This window comes from Thamnophis elegans, chromosome 5 (assembly GCF_009769535.1).
Source record: "Thamnophis elegans isolate rThaEle1 chromosome 5, rThaEle1.pri, whole genome shotgun sequence".
Lineage (NCBI taxonomy): Eukaryota > Metazoa > Chordata > Lepidosauria > Squamata > Colubridae > Thamnophis > Thamnophis elegans.
In genome coordinates, this window is record NC_045545.1 from 41635319 (window position 1) to 41653782 (window position 18464).

The following is an 18464-nucleotide window of genomic DNA, read 5'->3' on the forward strand; positions in this document are numbered from 1 at the left end:
CGTTCCTCAATCACTTTTGTAAACACCAGTTACCACAGCCCGGATGCCTGTAATGTGTAATCTTTGCCCAACTCACACAACTCCTTAAAACAAATCAAGAGCGCGCCGGGTCTGTACTTTGAAAAGCAGCATTTTTCCTCTTCACAATAAAAGACCACGGCTACCGATAGTATTCTTTCTTTTTCCTCTTAATTAAATAAAGAGTGCTGCAAAGACCCATGCCCCTATTTTTGTAGTAGCAGCAGCTTTGGCAGATGCCCAATATTCTGGTTTCACTAGCTTGACCCTATATTGATCAAGAAGTAAGAATGATTACTGGCCAAGACATAAATACACATTTCCTAAAACGAAAAAAATGTCTTGCTAATGGCAGCACTGGAAATGGCATGGCAGTTCATAATTTTCATCCTGATTTATATTCATAATACACGTGTATTTTGCCAATAATTATGTGTATTGCTGTCCATGCATTTAATGAAATTGATCACAATCCACAAAAGTTTATGTCATAACTGCTGTTTTTTCAACTACTACATGATGTTTTTGCTGCAACATTTCCACACAAATGGAAACACAATCATGTAAAACACTACACTACATAAATTTAATTTTCAGATTTAAGGTTTAGTATGTTGTGCAAATCCTTGAAAGAGTAAATTCATTAAACCAAAGTTACATTAATTTGGGTAAACACACTGTGCAATCTTCAACTATAAAGAGTCAGAAAAGATGTTTTAAACTCACTTCTAGAAAAAATAGAAATGTAACAGCTGAAAAATTTCACTGTCTGATAAGCATGAATAGCAAATATGATGCAACTTTGAAGGTACAAACACCCATTCAAAGTCCAACCTTAGGACCATATTGTCAGACTACTGCCTGTAAAAAGGATATCATGCAGCTACTGGGTGCTCTGCTAATATGACACCCCAGATTTGCTTGGAGATAGATTTCTTTAGTCTTAAAAATGTCGTAGTATGCATCATAAAAAAAAATCACTGTCAGAAAAATATTCATTTTATGAGACTTGAAATATCCTTGTATGTAATAGGAATAGTAGCTAGTACAGAGTTAGAATATATAAGCAATTTACCCTTTTATTAAAGTAAATGAAGATCAATATGTAATATGCTCATGTCTTGTAAATGTTTAATCCTATTGAAATCAATAGGAATTGGCTCTGGTGAATTGTAGCTCTTTATAGTAGGACCAATATCGAAATAAAAACCTTTCCAAATTCAAATGTTACTAAAACTGTCAGACATTATTTTACTGTGTTATTTCCAAATTGTTGTTGCAAGAAAGTTAAGCCTATAGAATAATAAAGTTAAAAGGGACGTTGGAGTTATTCTAGCCCAATCCCAGACAGGAGAGCCTACACTGATTGTCCAATCTCTTCTTTAAAACCTCCAGTCATGGACCACCTACAATATCTGGAGGCACTGATCACTTGTTCTCCCTGTTAGGAAATTTCTTCTTAGTTCAAGGTTGGATCTCTCCTTAATAAATTTCCATCTGCCCTCAGGTGCTTTGGACTATAGGTTGACCCTGTCCTATCTATGACAATCCCTCAAATATTGGAACACTGCTATCATGTCACACATAAACCACCGTTCTCTTATTTTTTTTATTGAACATTTTTGAAAAAAACAAACTTTTACAAATGTTTAGTCCCCCCCTCCCCCCCCAAACCCCCCGCCCAACCTTCCCTCTCCCCCCCCCCCCGACTTCCCAGAACCAATACAGGATATAAATCTTTAACAAAGAGAATCTAAAGTACAGTTAAAAAAAAAGATAGTTAATAACGTATTTCCACTGAACTCTAGCTCCTCCTTGCTGGACTAACTTTAGATAATTTATAATCCCTGATCTCTAATCATAAGCTATCTGGAATTTCTGAGTCCCATATTTGTTTTGAGTATAGTCAATCCATCTTTTCCACTCCAGTTTGTATCTCTCATTTGAATGGTCCTTAAGATATGCAGATATTTTGGCCATCTCGGCTAGGTTTGTTACTTTCAATGTCCATTCTTGAATAGTAGGCAAATCTTCCTTCTTCCAGTATTGCGCCACCAACAATCTAGCTGCAGTTATTAAATGCAATATCAGATTAGTCTCTACAACTGTACAATCAGTAATTATGCCTAACAAAAATAACTGAGGGGTAAACTTTATCCTTTTTTAAAGAACATTTTGCATAATCCACCATATTTTTATCCAAAATGCTTTAACTCTTTTGGCAAGTCCACCATATATGAAAATATGTAGCATCCACAGAATCACATCTCCAGCATTTAGGTTGTAAGTTCAAATACATAGAAGCCATTTTTTTTAGGATCTAAATGCCATCTATAAAACATCTTATAAACATTTTCTCTCAAGTTTTGGGCTTGTGTAAATTTTACATTTCTCACCCAAATCTTTTCCCATGTATCCAACATTATTGGTTCTTCAACATTTTGAACCCATTTTATCATACAGTCTTTAACTAGTTCTGTTTCCGAGTCAATTTCTATTAACACATTATATAATCTCTTTATATACATTGGATTTTGATCTCTAATTTGTTTAAGTAAATTATCCTCGACTTGCATAAAGCCAATTTTCTGATCTATTTTCCATCTAGCCTGTAACTGCCCATACTGAAACCATGTTTGAATTACCTTTTCCTCTTTTAGGGTTCCCTAAACCAAGGGTTTCAGTTGTAGTACACCTCTTTCTGCAGTAAGAAGCTGTCTGTAAGTAGTTACATCCTGTTTTTGTACTATGTTCATATTTTCTATTGCGTGTCTGGGAATAGCCCACATGGGTATCTTATCGTTTTGTATTTATATTTTTTCCAAACCCGCAGTAGAGCATTCCTTAAATTATGACTTTTGAAATTCTTATCCACCTTTTTGTTGTATAGCAGATAAGCATGTCAACCATATACCAAATCATGCCCTTCAGTATTAAGTATTCTATCATCTGTTAAATTAATCCAGTCACTAATTACAGATAAAACTACTGCATCATAATATAGTTTTAAATTGGGTAATTTCAAGCCTCTTTCACGCACATCTTGCATTATTTTTAGTTTTACTCTCAGCTTCTTCCCTGCCCATACAAATTTATTAATACCCTTCTGCCATTCTAGCAGGCTTGCATCTTTTTAAAGTATTGGTAACGATTGAAAAAGAAATAAAAATTTAGGTAGAATATTCATTTTCACTGCTGCTATTCTTTCCAGCAAAGATAACTGTAATTTCTCCCATCTTTTCATTTCTGTCTGTATACTATGCCATAGTGGTTCATAATTATACTTATATAACTTCCCGTTTGAGGTTGAGATATAAACTCCTAAATATTTGACCTTTTTAACTATTTCACATCCTGTCATTCCTTCTAGTTCTTCCCTTTGTTTAGTATTCATATTTATAGCTAGTATCTTTGTTTTCCCTAAGTTTATTTTAAATCCTGACACTTGACCATATTGATTAATCATATTCATTAAAACCTTACTAGATTCCTGTGATTGGGTTAATGTTATAACCAAATCATCCGCAAAAGCACGTACTCTATATTCTTGCTGCCTAATCCTGATTCCCTGTAAGTCCCCTGAACCCTGTATTTTATTCAACAATAGTTCCAAAGTTATAATAAACAATAATGGGGATAAGGGACAACCCTGCCTTGTACCTTTCTCAATTTTAAATGAATCTGTTAGACTCCCATTAATTATGATTTGAGCTGTTTGTTCCTGATATGTTGCTTTAATTGATTGTAAAAAGTGCTCTCCTATTTGCATTTTTTGCAATATTTTCAGCAGGAATTGCCAATTCACTCGATCAAAGGCTTTTTCAGCATCAAAAATATAAGCGCAGCAGGAATTTGGTTGTTCTTTCCCAGGTATTCTAATGTATTACGTTAGTTCTCATTTGTCTCCCTTGAATAAAACCTGTTTGATCATTATGAATCAATTGCTGAATAGCCAACATTAACCTATTAGCTAGTATTTTAGTGAAAATTTTGTAATCTATATTGAGTAATGATATGGGTCTATAATTTTTGGGTTGAGTAAGATCTTGATCTTCTTTGGGTATCAAGGATATAAAGGCTGTCTTCCAAGATGGGGGTACCTTCCCTTCCACTTGGATCTTATTAAATAATTCCTTAAGCGGTTCTACCATTTCTAATTGCAAATTTTTAACCCTGCTTTTAGCTGTTTAATTACCTGGAGAATTTCTCCCAAGGTTATTGGTTGATTCAGCCTTTCCCTCTGCTCGTCTTTAACTATGGGTATTTTTTCTTTATCCAGGTATCTATCTATATCTAAGCTTTGGATTTTATCATTCGTGTACAGTCCTATAAAGAATTCATGAAAAACCCTTTGAATCTCCTCCCGTTGGTACACTTTCTTCCCTTTAAAATGTAATTTCGATATATTACGAGACTTCTGTTTTTTCCTAATCAAATATGCTAGCCATCTACCAGATTTGTTTGCATTACAGAAAGTGTTGTGTTTTGCATATAGCAAATTGGTAGCCACCTGGTCTGACATCAGCATGTTAAATTGCTCTTTTAATAATGTGATTGTTTCTTTGATCTTTTTGTCTCCTGGTTTTAAGATTAGCTCCTGCTCTCTCTTCCTAATTTCATTTTCAAGTTCAATTCTCTTTTCCCCCTGTTTGCGTCTATGTAATCTATTCATATTTATCAGAACTCCTCTCATATGCGCTTTACTTGCATCCCATACCATTTCCATAGATGTACCCTTATTCATGTTAAAAACAAAATATTATTTTAACAACTTTTTACATTCATTAATATTTTTCTCATATCTAAATAAATTTTCATTCAGTCTCCAAGACCTTCTTGCTCGGATCCCAACTCCCAACTCCATCCAAACCGGATTATGATCTGATAAGGCTCTGGAGCATATCTTCGTCTTCTTTACCCTAGAAAGCAAATCATTGGTTGTTAATATGAAGTCAATCCTGGAAAAGGATTGATGTCTATCAGAAAAAAAGGTAAAGTCATATTCTTCTGCATTCCTTTCTTGCCAGATATCTCTCAATTCAAAGTCCTCTATCATATTGAAGAAGGACTTAGGTAGTTTTGCTTGCGTTTGGGTATTTTGGCGGAGTGCCTTCTTATCTTTCTTGGTATCCATAACGCCATTCCAATCACCCAGTAATATGCAGGACCTATAGACCCAATGTACTAACTTAGCATGAAGCATTTTATAAAATTTGTCTTGTTTGAATGTTTGAATGTTTATTAACATTTGTAGGCCGCCCTTTTCCCTGATGGGACTCAGGGCGGCTCACATAAAATCAGGAAGGGGGAATACAAACAATGACGTAGACACATATAATAAAAGTAATAAGCAACATTCATTCATCATTCGGGAGGGGCGGCTATCCTTGTCCCCAGGCCTGACGGGCTAGCCAGTTCTTAAGGGCTGTGCGGAAGGCCTGGATGGTGGTGAGGGTACGAATCTCCACGGGGAGCTCGTTCCAAAGGGTCGGGGCTACTACTGAGAAGGCCCTCCTCCTTGTAGTTGCCAGCCGGCACTGGCTGGCCGATGGAATACGGAGGAGGTCCAATCTATGAGATCTAATTGGTCGCAGGGAGGTAATTGGCAGAAGGCGGTCTCTCAAGTACCCAGATCCACTACCATGCAGGGCTTTATGGGTGACTAATAGCATCTTGAAGCGCATCCGGAGATCGACAGGTAGCCAGCGCAGCTCGCGGAGGATAGGTGTTATGTGGGTGAACCGAGGTGCACCCACAATCACTCGCGCGGCCGCGTTCTGCACTAGCTGAAGTCGCCGGATGCTCTTCAAGGGCAGCCCCATGTAGAGCACATTGCAGTATTCCAGCCTAGAGGTCACAAGGGCCCGAGTGACTGTTGTGAGAGCATCCCGATTCAGGTAGGGTCGCAACTGGCGCACCAGGCGAACCTGGGCGAATGCCCCCCTGGTCACAGCCGTCAGGTGGTGGTCAAACGATAGCTGTGGATCCAGGAGGACTCCCAAGTTGCGAACCCTCTCTGAGGGGTATAAAATTTGACCCCCCAGCCTGAGTGATGGAATATTGGTCGAATCTTTGGGAGGGAAGCACAACAGCCACTCGGTCTTTTCTGGGTTGAGTACAAGCTTGTTAACCCTCATCCAGTCCATAACGGCCTCAAGGCCTCGGTTCATCACGTCCACCGCTTCATTGAGTTGGCACGGGGCGGACAGATACAACTGGGTATCGTCCGCATATTGATGGTATCTGATCCCGTGCCTGCGGATGATCTCTCCCAGCGGCTTCATGTAGATGTTGAATAGTAGGGGGGATAAGACCGAGCCCTGAGGCACCCCATATGTTAGGGGCCTAGGGGACGATCTCTGCCCCCCCACTAACACCGACTGCGACCTGTCCGAGAGGTAGGAGGAGAACCACCGCAACACGGTGCCTCCCACTCCCACCTCCCGCAGTCGTCGCAGAAGGATACCATGGTCGATGGTATCGAAAGCCGCTGAGAGGTCAAGGAGGACCAGGATGGAGGAATGTCCTCCATCTCTGGCTCTCCAGAGATCATCGGTCAATGCGACCAAAGCGGTTTCTGTGCTGTAACCGGGTCTGAAGCCTGACTGAAAGGGGTCAAGATAGTTTGCTTCCTCCAAGGACCGTTGGAGCTGGAAGGCCACCACCTTCTCAACAACCTTCCCAAGGAAGGGAAGGTTGGAGACTGGGCGATAGTTATTAAGAACAGCTGGATCCAGAGATGGCTTCTTTAGGAGGGGTCTCACCACCGCCGTTTTCAGTGCGGCGGGGAAGTTCCCCTCCCGAAGAGAGGCGGTAACAACCGCCTGGATCCAGCCTCGTGTCACCTCACTGCTGTTAGTAACCAGCCATGAGGGACACGGGTCCAGTACGCAGGTGGAGGCACTTACAGCCCTCATGGCCTTGTCCACATCCCCGGGGGTAACATCTTGAAACTCAACCCAGAGATGGTCTACTTGATCCTCTTCTGCCTTGGCTGGAACTGCGGGGATGGAGTCCAAGTCCGACCGAAACCGAGCAATTTTGTCCGCTAAGAATTGGGCATAATCCTCAGCTCTGCCCTGCAAGGGTTCCCCCGCTTCCCTTTTATTTAGTAGGGAGCGGGTTATCTTAAACAGGGCGGCTGGGCGAGACTCAGCGGACGCAACCAAGGTGGCTATGTGAGATCTTTTCGCTGCCCTAAGTGCCCTGGTGTATTCCTTGGTGCTGGTGGTTACCATTGCTCGGTTCGATTCGGACTTATCGGACCTCCATCGGTGCTCTAGGCATCTCCTCCGGCGCTTCATCTCCCGGAGTTCCTCGGTGAACCAAGGAGGTCTCCGGGATCCGCCGCCTCGGAGGGGCCGTAGTGGCGCAATACGGTCGAGGGCCTCCGATGCTGCCGAGTGCCAAGCAGCAACCAGAGTCTCTACCGGACTGTGGGCAAAAGTATCAGGAATGACCCCAAGCTCCGTCTGGAACCTTAACGGTTCCATAAGTCACCTGGGGCGGAACCACCTGGTCGGTTCCTCCTCCCTACAGTGGGGGTTAGGTCCCCGGAAGTCGAGCCTCAGTAGGCAGTGGTCTGACCACGACAGGGGTATGATGTCATTACCCCTCAGACCAAGATCACAAATCCACTGCTCCGAGAGGAATACAAGGTCGAGCATGTGACCCGCCGAATGGGTTGGGCCCCGAATTACTTGGGTCAAGCCCATGGCTGTCATGGAAGCCATGAACTCCTGCGCCCCATCAGAGTTTTCACCGAGCGACGGCAAATTAAAGTCCCCCAGGACCATCAACCTAGGGAACTCAATTGCCAGCTCGGCTACCGACTCGAGGAGCGAGGGGAGGGCTGCTGCAACGCTGTTGGGAGGCAGGTACGTTAACAGCAGACCCACTTGACCCTTGAGGTCCAACTTTATCAGCAGAGACTCACACCCGACAAGCTCTGGAGCAGGGACCCTACGAGGAACTAACGACTCCCGGATAACAATGGCCACACCCCCACCCCTTCCCTGGGCTCTCGGCTGGTGTAGCACCTGAAATCCTTCTGGGCACAGCTCTACAAGGGGGACTCCTCCCTCTGGGCCCAGCCAGGTTTCAGTAATACATGCCAGGTCTGCCCTCTCGTCTAAAATTAAGTCCCGGACGAGAGGAGCTTTATGTACCACAGACCTGGCATTTAGCGACAGCAGGCTGAGTCCAGGGTCCTGATTACTTGCGCCATCTGGTCTCGGAGTGGGACTCATAGGGCCGGAAGGAGGGATCTCTGTAATGTAGCGAACCCTCCTTCCCCGGTAATGGCCTGCCCTAAAGTCCCCGCCGTATCTGCCCCTCCCTGTTACGACCGTAATACCCCGACCCTCTCCCGTGTCTCTAGTCCCCTCAACCACCCCCATGGCCCCCGCATCTCCCGGCAGGTCCTCCGAATCATACATACCCATGCACTCCCCCAAACAGTCCCCACGTAAGAGTTAAAACACAAAAATTTACAACAATATAATAATAAAAAGTGGGACATTCATTCATCTCATACGTATCTCATGCATATCCCATACAAAGAAAGAAGAGAAAGATGAAAGAAAAGAAAGAAACTAAAGTAGTTGCGCAGTTGATTAAAATTTAAGGTGCGAGTTCAGATGGCAAAATTGGCTCTTAATGTTCAGAGTTAAAGTGGCTAGGGACCAATTATAGTTCAGATGGAATATATGGGGGAGTGTCTTATAGCCCCTCTCTTCTTCTGCAAATTTGTTGGTCAAAAGGTCCTGCGGGGGTTCAGTGCGAACACACAATGCTGCCATCATCTGTCCACCCGCAGCCCAGGTCCAAAGTTTTCCTTCTGGGGGTAAAACCATTCCAAGGAGTTCCCAAAGGCACACCACTAAAAATAAGTAGGGTGAAAAGATGGAACAGGCGTTGTAATTGCCAGGGGACACCGTCGCTGTTCTCCAGATGGAACTTGCTTCCTCAGTGTTAAATGCCGAGGCAGCCCGAGAACCACCAGAATCCCTAGAGCCAATGGGATCATCCAGGTCTGTAAAGTCCAAGGGTGGTCTCCCCCGTTCCTCGTCCCCACTGCAGGCAGACAGAGTAGGGAAGTGGGGCAGGCGATGAGGCTGCTAAAGAACGACGCCGCTGCCACCGAGCTGAGGTTCCTCTCCTCGCCGCCGAACAGCTGATATGGACGAAACAGCACGGAGACCGCTGGAACCGCCAGAATCCACGCGGTCCGCGGTCGTAACGTCCAAACGGCTTGGAGACGGTCCTGGGGGTGGTCCCACGGCCGTAGGGCGCTCCCGTCGCGGGCAGGCGAAGCTGAAAGATGGAATAGGCGCCGGAGCCGCCGAAGAACGCCGCCGCCGTTTCCAGGCCGAGATTCCCCTCCTCGCTGCCGAGCGGCCAGACCAGCATGGAAGCCGCTGAAGACGCTGGAGCTTTTGCGGTCCGGGGCTATCCCCGAAGAGGTAACCCCTACCGCTAGCTGATCTTTTCGGGTTCCCAGGGTCTCAAGCCTCCCGGACAAGCCTCTCATATTATATTGTTACTCGCGGTTTTATCTGCATTTTTCGTCGGGTAGTTTAGAGCGGACGGAGCCTCGCAGCCATCTTGGTCTCGCACATGCGCATCCATTCCCTCTTCTTCATCTCTTCTCTTGTTGTTGATTGGGAGCATATATTCCCAATAGCAGTGTCTTTTTCCCTTCTAATACCAAGTCTATTGCAATATATCTTCCATGGGAATCTGCTTCAATTAATTCAGCTTTCAAATCCTTCCTTAAGTAAATAACTATACCATATAGTGTTGTCCAAGTCTTGTATTAATCAGGTATTTTTGATCAGTTGATCTGAGTTTCTTGCAAGCAAATTATATCATTCTTGAATTGTTTAAGATAGTGGTTTATTTTCTTCCTTTTCTGTGGGGAATTTAAGCCATTGATGTTCCAAGTTAGGAACTTAGTTGCCATCTTTAGTTCCCTGAAGCTTTTTAAGAGCCATCTGAACATCTTGGAATTTAATCTTTGGCCTGGCTTCTCCCACTCTTCTAGAGTAACACCTGTAGGTTCTTGAACGGTGGCATGTGTTTGTTGCTTTTTTAGTTCCTGTTCCATTCGCCTGGTAATCACGTGGGTTTGTTTTTGTTCCATAGCTTCTTGTACCTCTGAGAGAGGAAGTTGATCCGCCCTTGTTGATGCTTGAGTGATTTGCTTTCTATCATGTCCTTCTTGTTCTCTTTCTCTGGGTCTAGGAAGGGGGGGGATGTCCAACCTTCAATATGTTACTGTAGAAATCTTGGGCCTTCCATACTGAATTAAGATGGCCGGCTGGTGCATCCCATCCAAACTGTATCTGGTGATTTTTAAGCTCTTCGATTAAAAAAGCATAGTCTTTCTTAGATCTCAACATTTTAGGTGGTATCTCCTTCAATACAGTCACCTCCTGACCCCCAATTTGAAGCTTAGTTTTGTAAGACTCCTGTAGTATCGTATTCGTCATATCTCTAGTAGCAAAATACACCACAATATCTCTTGGTAGTTGCTTTTGTCTTGCAAGCCAGGAGTTGACGCGATTAACCTTTTCAATTTGCCATACATAATTCCCTCCTTATCCTATCATAAGGTCAAAGGCTTCAGAGAGAATCTGCTTCAAGTTTTCTTGACTTTTCTCTAGGAGGCCCCTTATCCTTAAAGCAAATTCCATCTGTCTATACTGTAGCATTATAATTTCATTTTCTGCATCGCTAACCTTTTGTTGAACCATATCCATCTTTGTTGCCAAGTTAATATTAGAGCCTGTCTTCTAGCCTGTCTTCAATTCCCAATACGTAGCCCGATAGGGAATTAAAACCATCAGGAAATCATCTCTAATCGCTTGATTGCGTGTCATAAGCTCTTTGTACAGTTCTTTGTTAGCAGCAGATATCTCTTCCTTTTAGTAGTGGGAGCTGGCGAGCTCCTGGCACTTTTTGACGTGGGGGGGGGGGAATTTTGCTTAGAAGCCATCTCAAGTTTAATCTTCTTTAGTCAATTAATAAGTCCAGACAAACCAATTATACAGCAGTTGCTATTTAGTTTGATAATAAATCACTTCTGGGCTCCGTAAGAATGCTATCAAAGTCTAACCCCTCCTACACAGCTGCTCGGCGCCATTTTGTGTATCTTTCAGCAAGTAATTGTCAGAAGGAATTCTTTACAAATGGAGCTAAGGATTTATACATACAATTAGAAGTTCACGAGTATTGGTTCAGCTCGTCTTGAAGTCAACAGTAAATCAGTCTTTGTACTGAGGATGAGCGAAGACCTTCGTTCTGCAGCAAAAGGCAGAATAAATCTTGATGCGGAGGTGCTATGCTGCCGGGTGCCCCCCCCCTTCCTCCCAGATTTTTAGACTGGGAGGATTAGTTGGGGCGCTGCCCAAGCATAGTTTCTCGCCTCCTCCTTCTAAGCTCGAAGGAGAGGTAAACAAACTGCTAAACAGTTTGATGGATTGCTGCTTAGACAGTTTAACACAGCCAAGATTCGGGAGCTGTTAAAAACAACAACTCCCTGTCAGGCCCCGCCCACCGGAAGCCACCATCATTCTCTTATATAGGAGAAGAGAAGGAACTAGGTCCTGTATACCTGAGACGTATCCTATTAGTGTAAAGCTATCAAAGACTTTTCAAGTATTAAAGCCAATCAGGTGTGAGAGTGTTATTGATCTGAGGATTTTATTGTTAAAACTGATCAAAACATCAAAAACCTTGAGAATTTCTTAAAATCCTAAATCACTGAATTAATTCAATATAGAGAATTTCCCCATACTTTCTTTTAGCAAATATGGCACTGCATGGAGGGCAGCAATGTAGACTTTCAGTGATGGGGTTTAGCAAAGATCTCTATCCTTTGTGTTTTTCTAATATTACTCTATTATTATGCTTACTCTGAAATTACCCTCAAATTCGGAATCCTTATCATACACATACATTTTCGCTGGCACTACTACTAGTAATAATTAATACCTAGCAGTGTACTTTAACTCATGTGAGTGCACTAGTATTAATTCTCATCTCATTTATATTAAATATTTTACAGTCAGAGATACTGTAAATAATTGAAATTAAATAAAATATATAAAAGGTTGAAAAGAAGATATAAATATGTTTAGAAGTCTTTCAAATTTCTTTATTCCTTTATTTTTCCTAATTGTACTTCTGTATGTCAGGTAGGCATTGATTTTATAAGATTTATAGCAAACACATCCATCACATGAATGGACAACTTTGCATTTCATAAATATTAAGACAGCATTTGGAAACTAAAACAGTAAACTATTTTACTGGGATTCAGAGGAAAAGAGAAAGGAAAAAGGTTATTTGCAGTTTTAACACAATCTTAGCTGGCAGCTTCATTTTAGTACACTGAAACTCTTGTTTAGATGCTTTGACAATATTGTACTTGACAGGTGACTCCACTAAGAACACAGTGTACCACAATTTACTGGTCTTTGTCTTTGGAGGTTCAAAACACTGTATCAGAATTAAAGACCATCATAGATAATTTCTTCATATACTTCTGTTTATGAACATCATCTATATGTGTGGGATAACATTCTTGTTGACTGTAAATCAAGTCACATAAATATAACCAATGACCAATGAAGACATATATTTTATAAACTAAAGAGATAGCAAAAATGAGTACCTGGATAAACAGAAGAAAATGCTTCAATAATATGTTAATGAGATTTATATTGTATATTTATATATCTAGAAGAAACCATGCATTAATTATTCTACAAAAGCTAGGATGTAATTGGGCTATACATTTACATTCTGAAACTGGGATATAATTGGCTCCTCCCTCATTTCAAGTACTTACAACTTAGCTTAGAGAAAAAGGATGAAATCTGATTTTTAATGGATTTTTTTCTTCAAATAAATTGTACTCTCATCATGCATTTTCCTTCTACTTACAGTCTAATACTCCTCTTTTCCTGGTTTGGAATATTATAACCTGACTCAGTGTAATGCTTAGCATTCTCATTTCAAATTTATTACAGTGAGAGATAGGAATGCTCCATATTTTCTACAACCTGACCTAAATTGATTTCTTGTATTAGAGAAATAGATGCAAAGAATTTTTTTAACTGGAACGGTTTTTTTTCTTTTTGGAAAAAATGTCATGTCATTAATCCTATTCAAATTCATAAGCATGTGAAAAAAGATACAGAATAAAAATACCATTTTCAAAAGCAATGCTGTAAAATGTTCAACTCAATACTAAGGAATTTTAAGTGATGATGTAGGGCATAAAGAGGAGCCACTAATTATTTTTTCAGGAAAGCAACACAAAACATCATCTTTAACCCATCCCCAGCCTACTGTGAAAACATATTTTCTTGCTGTGTGTCTAAAGCAGTATTTCCTCAATTCTGCCAGCATAAGCCATGCCAAGTGGTTTGTCTGCTTTATTTCATTTCATTCTTTCATGGCACTTGTTAATTTTGGATACCAGGGTGAAACTGGGAAAAGTTCTACAAGTGACGGAAAGAACAGTGGAGGGGGGAAAGTGACACCCCCCCACCCACCCAACACACACACTGGAGTGAAGTTGACAAATGTTTTACAGTTTCTACTTCTAGCTGAGGTGATACCAAGAATTGTAAAAAAGTAGTTTTTCTCATTTCCCAGTGCTTTGGAGAATGCTCAACAAGAGCAAGCAATTCCTGCTTTACAGTTGGACAAGACCTCTAAGGCTCTTCCAGCAATATTATTCAATGATTGTTGGATGTTTGTTCATGCAAACAGAAACTATGTGTTTTTAGAATCAACTCTTTTAAGAAAGGAAAGTGATTGGTTCTTGCTTTCCAGGAATGGGTGGGAAATAAACAGAATCAGGAAAATCTACTAATTGGGACGTGATAACTGTCAGCCAAAGTTTGAAATCCATATGACATTTTCTTAAGATGGTTTGATTTCCAGGCAACATTACAAGAGTCAAGCAGTTTAAGATTGCAGGTGAAATTGCTCCTAGCTGAATTCTGCTTTTCAATTTACTAGAACAAATAGTACATGGAACAAAATTTAAGATGAATTTCTTAAATTCATTTTCTTGGATTTTAAAGTACATGTGTAAATTATAAAATCTTTAGGTTTAATTTTTCTGTTTTTTCAAATGATTGAAATTAAAGCCACTGAATAACAAATAGTACTGAAGATCCCAATTTCCTAATCAGTCTAAAATATTCTGCACTCAACTTTTCTACTTCCTAATTTTGTTACTCCTGAACATTCAATTATAAAAACAGATTATACTAGTATCAAAATATATTGAAATGCATAGCCTCATTATAACTTCTACTACGGTAACATTCAAAATTCAGATTGTCCATATGAAGTTTCTAGCATCTTCTGAAAAGTAGCACATTGTTTGGGTATTTCTTTTACTTAACCGGTATATTTTTACTCCTGGATAGGCTGGTGGTTAGCCATTCAGAGTCACTGTGATTCAAAAGGTATACAAGCTGAAGTAATATATAAGTAACATTTTAAGGATACAAATGCTACATTTAAGCCACCAAGTTGATAAGTTCAGGCTTTTATGATATCTTCTTATAGAATTGATCTGTAGGAAATGTTTGTCTACTAACCTCTTCCCATTGTACAGTATTTTCATAGGAGCATAAATGTCACAAAAATGGCAATGTACCATTAAGTAATACTTCAGTTTACACACACACAAGTCATTTCATTGAACGTTCAGCCCATGGAATCAAAAGAAGATTTATTATACAATGTCTTTTTAATTAACCCTCAGCTGGATTTATGTTTGAGGTTTGACTATTTTCCCAGATGAATTCATGTAACAATTTACATTGGTTTTTTAATTAATCAGATCTGAATTTCCAGAATAAAGATAATTTGAAAGAAAAGAAGAAGAAATATCCCAGCGTTTGTATGAGAATTTCTTGATATGTATAAATAAATGCTCTTACAAATATTTATCACATTCTATTATATAGTGTTGACTGTTTTTTTTTTTAAAGAATGAAATAAATACATGTTAAAAGCGATTGTGAAACAATATATCTGCTTATGACAATACTGTAGCTATTATTATGGCTAATATACACAAATCAGTTATACAATATCCACAAAGAGTATTCTATTAGAGTTAATTAGAATAACTATGCATCTTATTTTCCAATTAAGATGTAGCCTACTCATGAAGCAGTATAGAATTTTAAGTGCTATTGCTATTTATCTATAATGTTCATCACCTCCTTATATTCGAAGTTTATTAAAAACAACTTTACTAGTAGGAATATTATATGTAATTAAGATGTTCATTTGGACAATGAGTTCTGTTTGCTTTGGACAATAAAAAGAACCCATTGTACCAGTGTTTTTCAACCTGGGCAGCTTGAAGATGAGTGGACTTCCAATTCCCAGAATTCCGGAGCCATTCAATTCTGGGAGTTGAAATCCATCCATCTTCACTTTACCCAGGTTGAGAAACACTGCATTACAACATAAAGTGCTTCGACACTGTAATGAGCAATTGTTAAAAATACTGCTGAGCATTAAGAAAACAAATTTTTGTTTGCTTAAAACAATTGCATTATATGCTACTTTCAGAATGGAGCCTTAAAGTTAATTATTTCTTCTTGGTCATTTGGGGCAATTTATTGGGCCGTTTCTTTTTATCCACTTGAAAAGTAATATCTGTGCAATATTATACTGTTAGGCTATTTATACTGTCACACACAAATATTCCCATACTCAATCCTGTTTATCAACCACTACTATGACATAAAGCAAAATAAAAATAATTCTCTCAAATAATTCTCTCAAAGAAACTTGCAATACTATTGTATTATAGTACTGTTTAGTCAAGGTTTCAAGGATAAAGAAACCTATGTATCAAACATCAATTATCTGAATTTACATATGACATACAAAGCCTAACATCATTCCCTGAAAGATCTGTTAGTGCCATTTAGTAGCTTCTGGCGTTCACTCATCAGCTGACTCCTCCTGGTATTATTCTCACCTGGTATCTGTCAGAGTGATGAATATCATCTGAGGAATGGGGTGATACTGTTGGAGAATCTCCTTCCCGCTTGATAGAGGCTGACAACAAAATCGACTGCAGGAAAAGAAGGGGAAAGCAGTTAAGAATGCAGAGGGAAAATGGAGCAGGCGATGTGATATGCAGTAGCAATAATTAAGAAAGCCATGATTAAGTCAACTATGGGTTAGTGGGTCATGTAAAGCCAGCCTATCATCCTTGGTTCTCTCTTGTAATAGTTTGCATAAACTTTTATTGACAGAATGATAAGAATGCAGCATGCCTCTTTTTAAAATTCTTCAAGCAATTTTTCTTGTATGTATTATTTGTAGGGACTGTTTGTGTTCAGGGTAGACATTTTTATAGTATTTAATTCTTTAAAATAGGAGCCCATATCCAAAGAACAACAACTAAAATGATGAGACAGAGATAATCAATGGCAGTTCCATGCTAAAATGGCTACATTTTTATCAGTGGTGGGATTCAAAATTTTTTACTACTGGTTCTGTGGGTGTGGCTTGGTGCATGTGGTGTGGCTTGGTGGGCATGGCAGGGGAAGGATACTGTAAAATCGCCATTCCCTCCCAACTCCAAAGGAAGGTTACTGCAAAATCCCCATTTCCTTTTGATCTGGGACTCGGGAGGCAGAGGCAGAGAATAGATGGGATGGGGCCAGTCAGAGGTGGTATTTACTGGTTCTCTGAACTACTCAAAATTTCTGCTACCAGTTCTCCAGAACTGGTAAGAACCTGCTGAATACCACTTCTGATTTTTATCCACTGTAGTTAAATAGTTGTAAGAATACTAGCAAGATATCCAAACAGGTAAAAAGAAACTAATTTTTTCCTCATATGAATGAAAATTCCTTAGCAAATGTATTCAAATAATATAAATTCAACAATGAATAGGCAGAACAAGAACTTCTACAAATTATTTCAGAAATGACAATATTACATAGTTATACAATCTCTCATTAATATTCTAAAATCTCCCAGATATTAGGAAGTTTCTCTTATTTTTACAGCAGATTAAGAAAGTGAAAGAGTTAGCAATATAATGGTATTTGTGAAAGTTATCAGTGCCTTGTAGACTTCAGGGCAGGGAAATATAAATTCCTTCTATTAAAGTATAAAGTTTTATGAGAAATAACAATATTTTGACAATACAGTAGTTCTCAACTTAGGACAGGTTATTTAATGACAGTTCAAAGTTACAATGGACTTTTAAAAAGCTACCTATGTTACAGGTGCTGTCCCTCCTCTGTGGTCATGTGATTACATTTTAGGTGCTTGGCAACTGGCTCACATTTATGATTGGGTGCCATATGCCATAGTCACCTGATGGTGATTTGCATTTTTTTTTGACAGTTTCCAGCAAAAGCCATCCATTCTGAATAACTGTGACGCTCACTTTATAATCATTGTAAAAATGGTCATAAAATCAACTCTGCCCATGTGATGCCTTGATATTGTCTATGACCACAACCAGTTATAACCAAAATTCTGGGCTCCACTGTGGATTGAAAGTACCTGTAGTTCAAAGAAATATATTCAATGAAAGTAAACATTGTTAATATCATCTCAGGAATACTAGCTATATACACATGAACTGGTAACCTTTATGTCAAAATGAATGCAAGGTCACAAATTATTAAATATAATCTGATAATAATATCAGTTTTATTTTATACACATACAGTATACTGTATATTTTTTAGGTGCAATGAAAAACCACGTCCACGTGTGATGGTTCAATTTAACTGATTTATTGCTAAAAACTATGCAAAGGATCTTAACTAGCAATCAGCATCTAGCTAGAGTTATATAAGGGCCCAGAGCGTTCAAGGGGGGTTGGAGGTTTGCGTCCCTGGATAAAAACTCGGATACAAATGTAGCAGATAAATAATTTTGAAGTAATCCCAAACTCAACCAACTCATTACGTATACTCAACATATGCATGTATTCAATAATGCATAATTAAAGCTTTCTTTGTGTTGAATTGAACTCCCATTGAGCACCTGATCACATAGAAACACTTCAATACAAAATTTTGGCTGAATTCATGGTAGCTGAAAAGATTACCATTAGAAATAAAATGAGTGTCTAGTTTACAGGAAATGTTGTTTTGCCTCAAAGTTTCACATTATTATTATTTGTTAAGAAAATGTATATAGCCATCCAACACACAGTCACTCCAAGCAGCTTACAGAAATAATACCCTAAATAGAAAACCTAATAAATCCCCACCCAAATTTGTTTACAATATGTAAATTTGACATATTGTCATTGCTGAAAATGGGCTTGGCACTTTCTTATAACAGGTATAAAATACATATTAAATAAATTAGAGGAAAATGATCATTTAGGGAGCAAATGCTGTACTCGAATCTGTAGAATT

General features: G+C 39.6%; 1 protein-coding gene across 5 annotated transcripts in view; it reads right to left on the reverse strand.

Annotated features, from left to right (window-relative positions):
* Positions 1–18464, reverse strand: part of RNF220 (ring finger protein 220) — a 402605-nt gene that overhangs the window by 85387 nt on the left and 298754 nt on the right. For all 5 annotated transcript variants that reach the window (XM_032218004.1, XM_032218003.1, XM_032218002.1 and 2 more), the window contains one exon: positions 16049–16144. In XM_032218004.1, coding sequence (XP_032073895.1) covers positions 16049–16144 — 96 coding nt within the window. The remainder of the gene's footprint in view (positions 1–16048; positions 16145–18464) is intronic.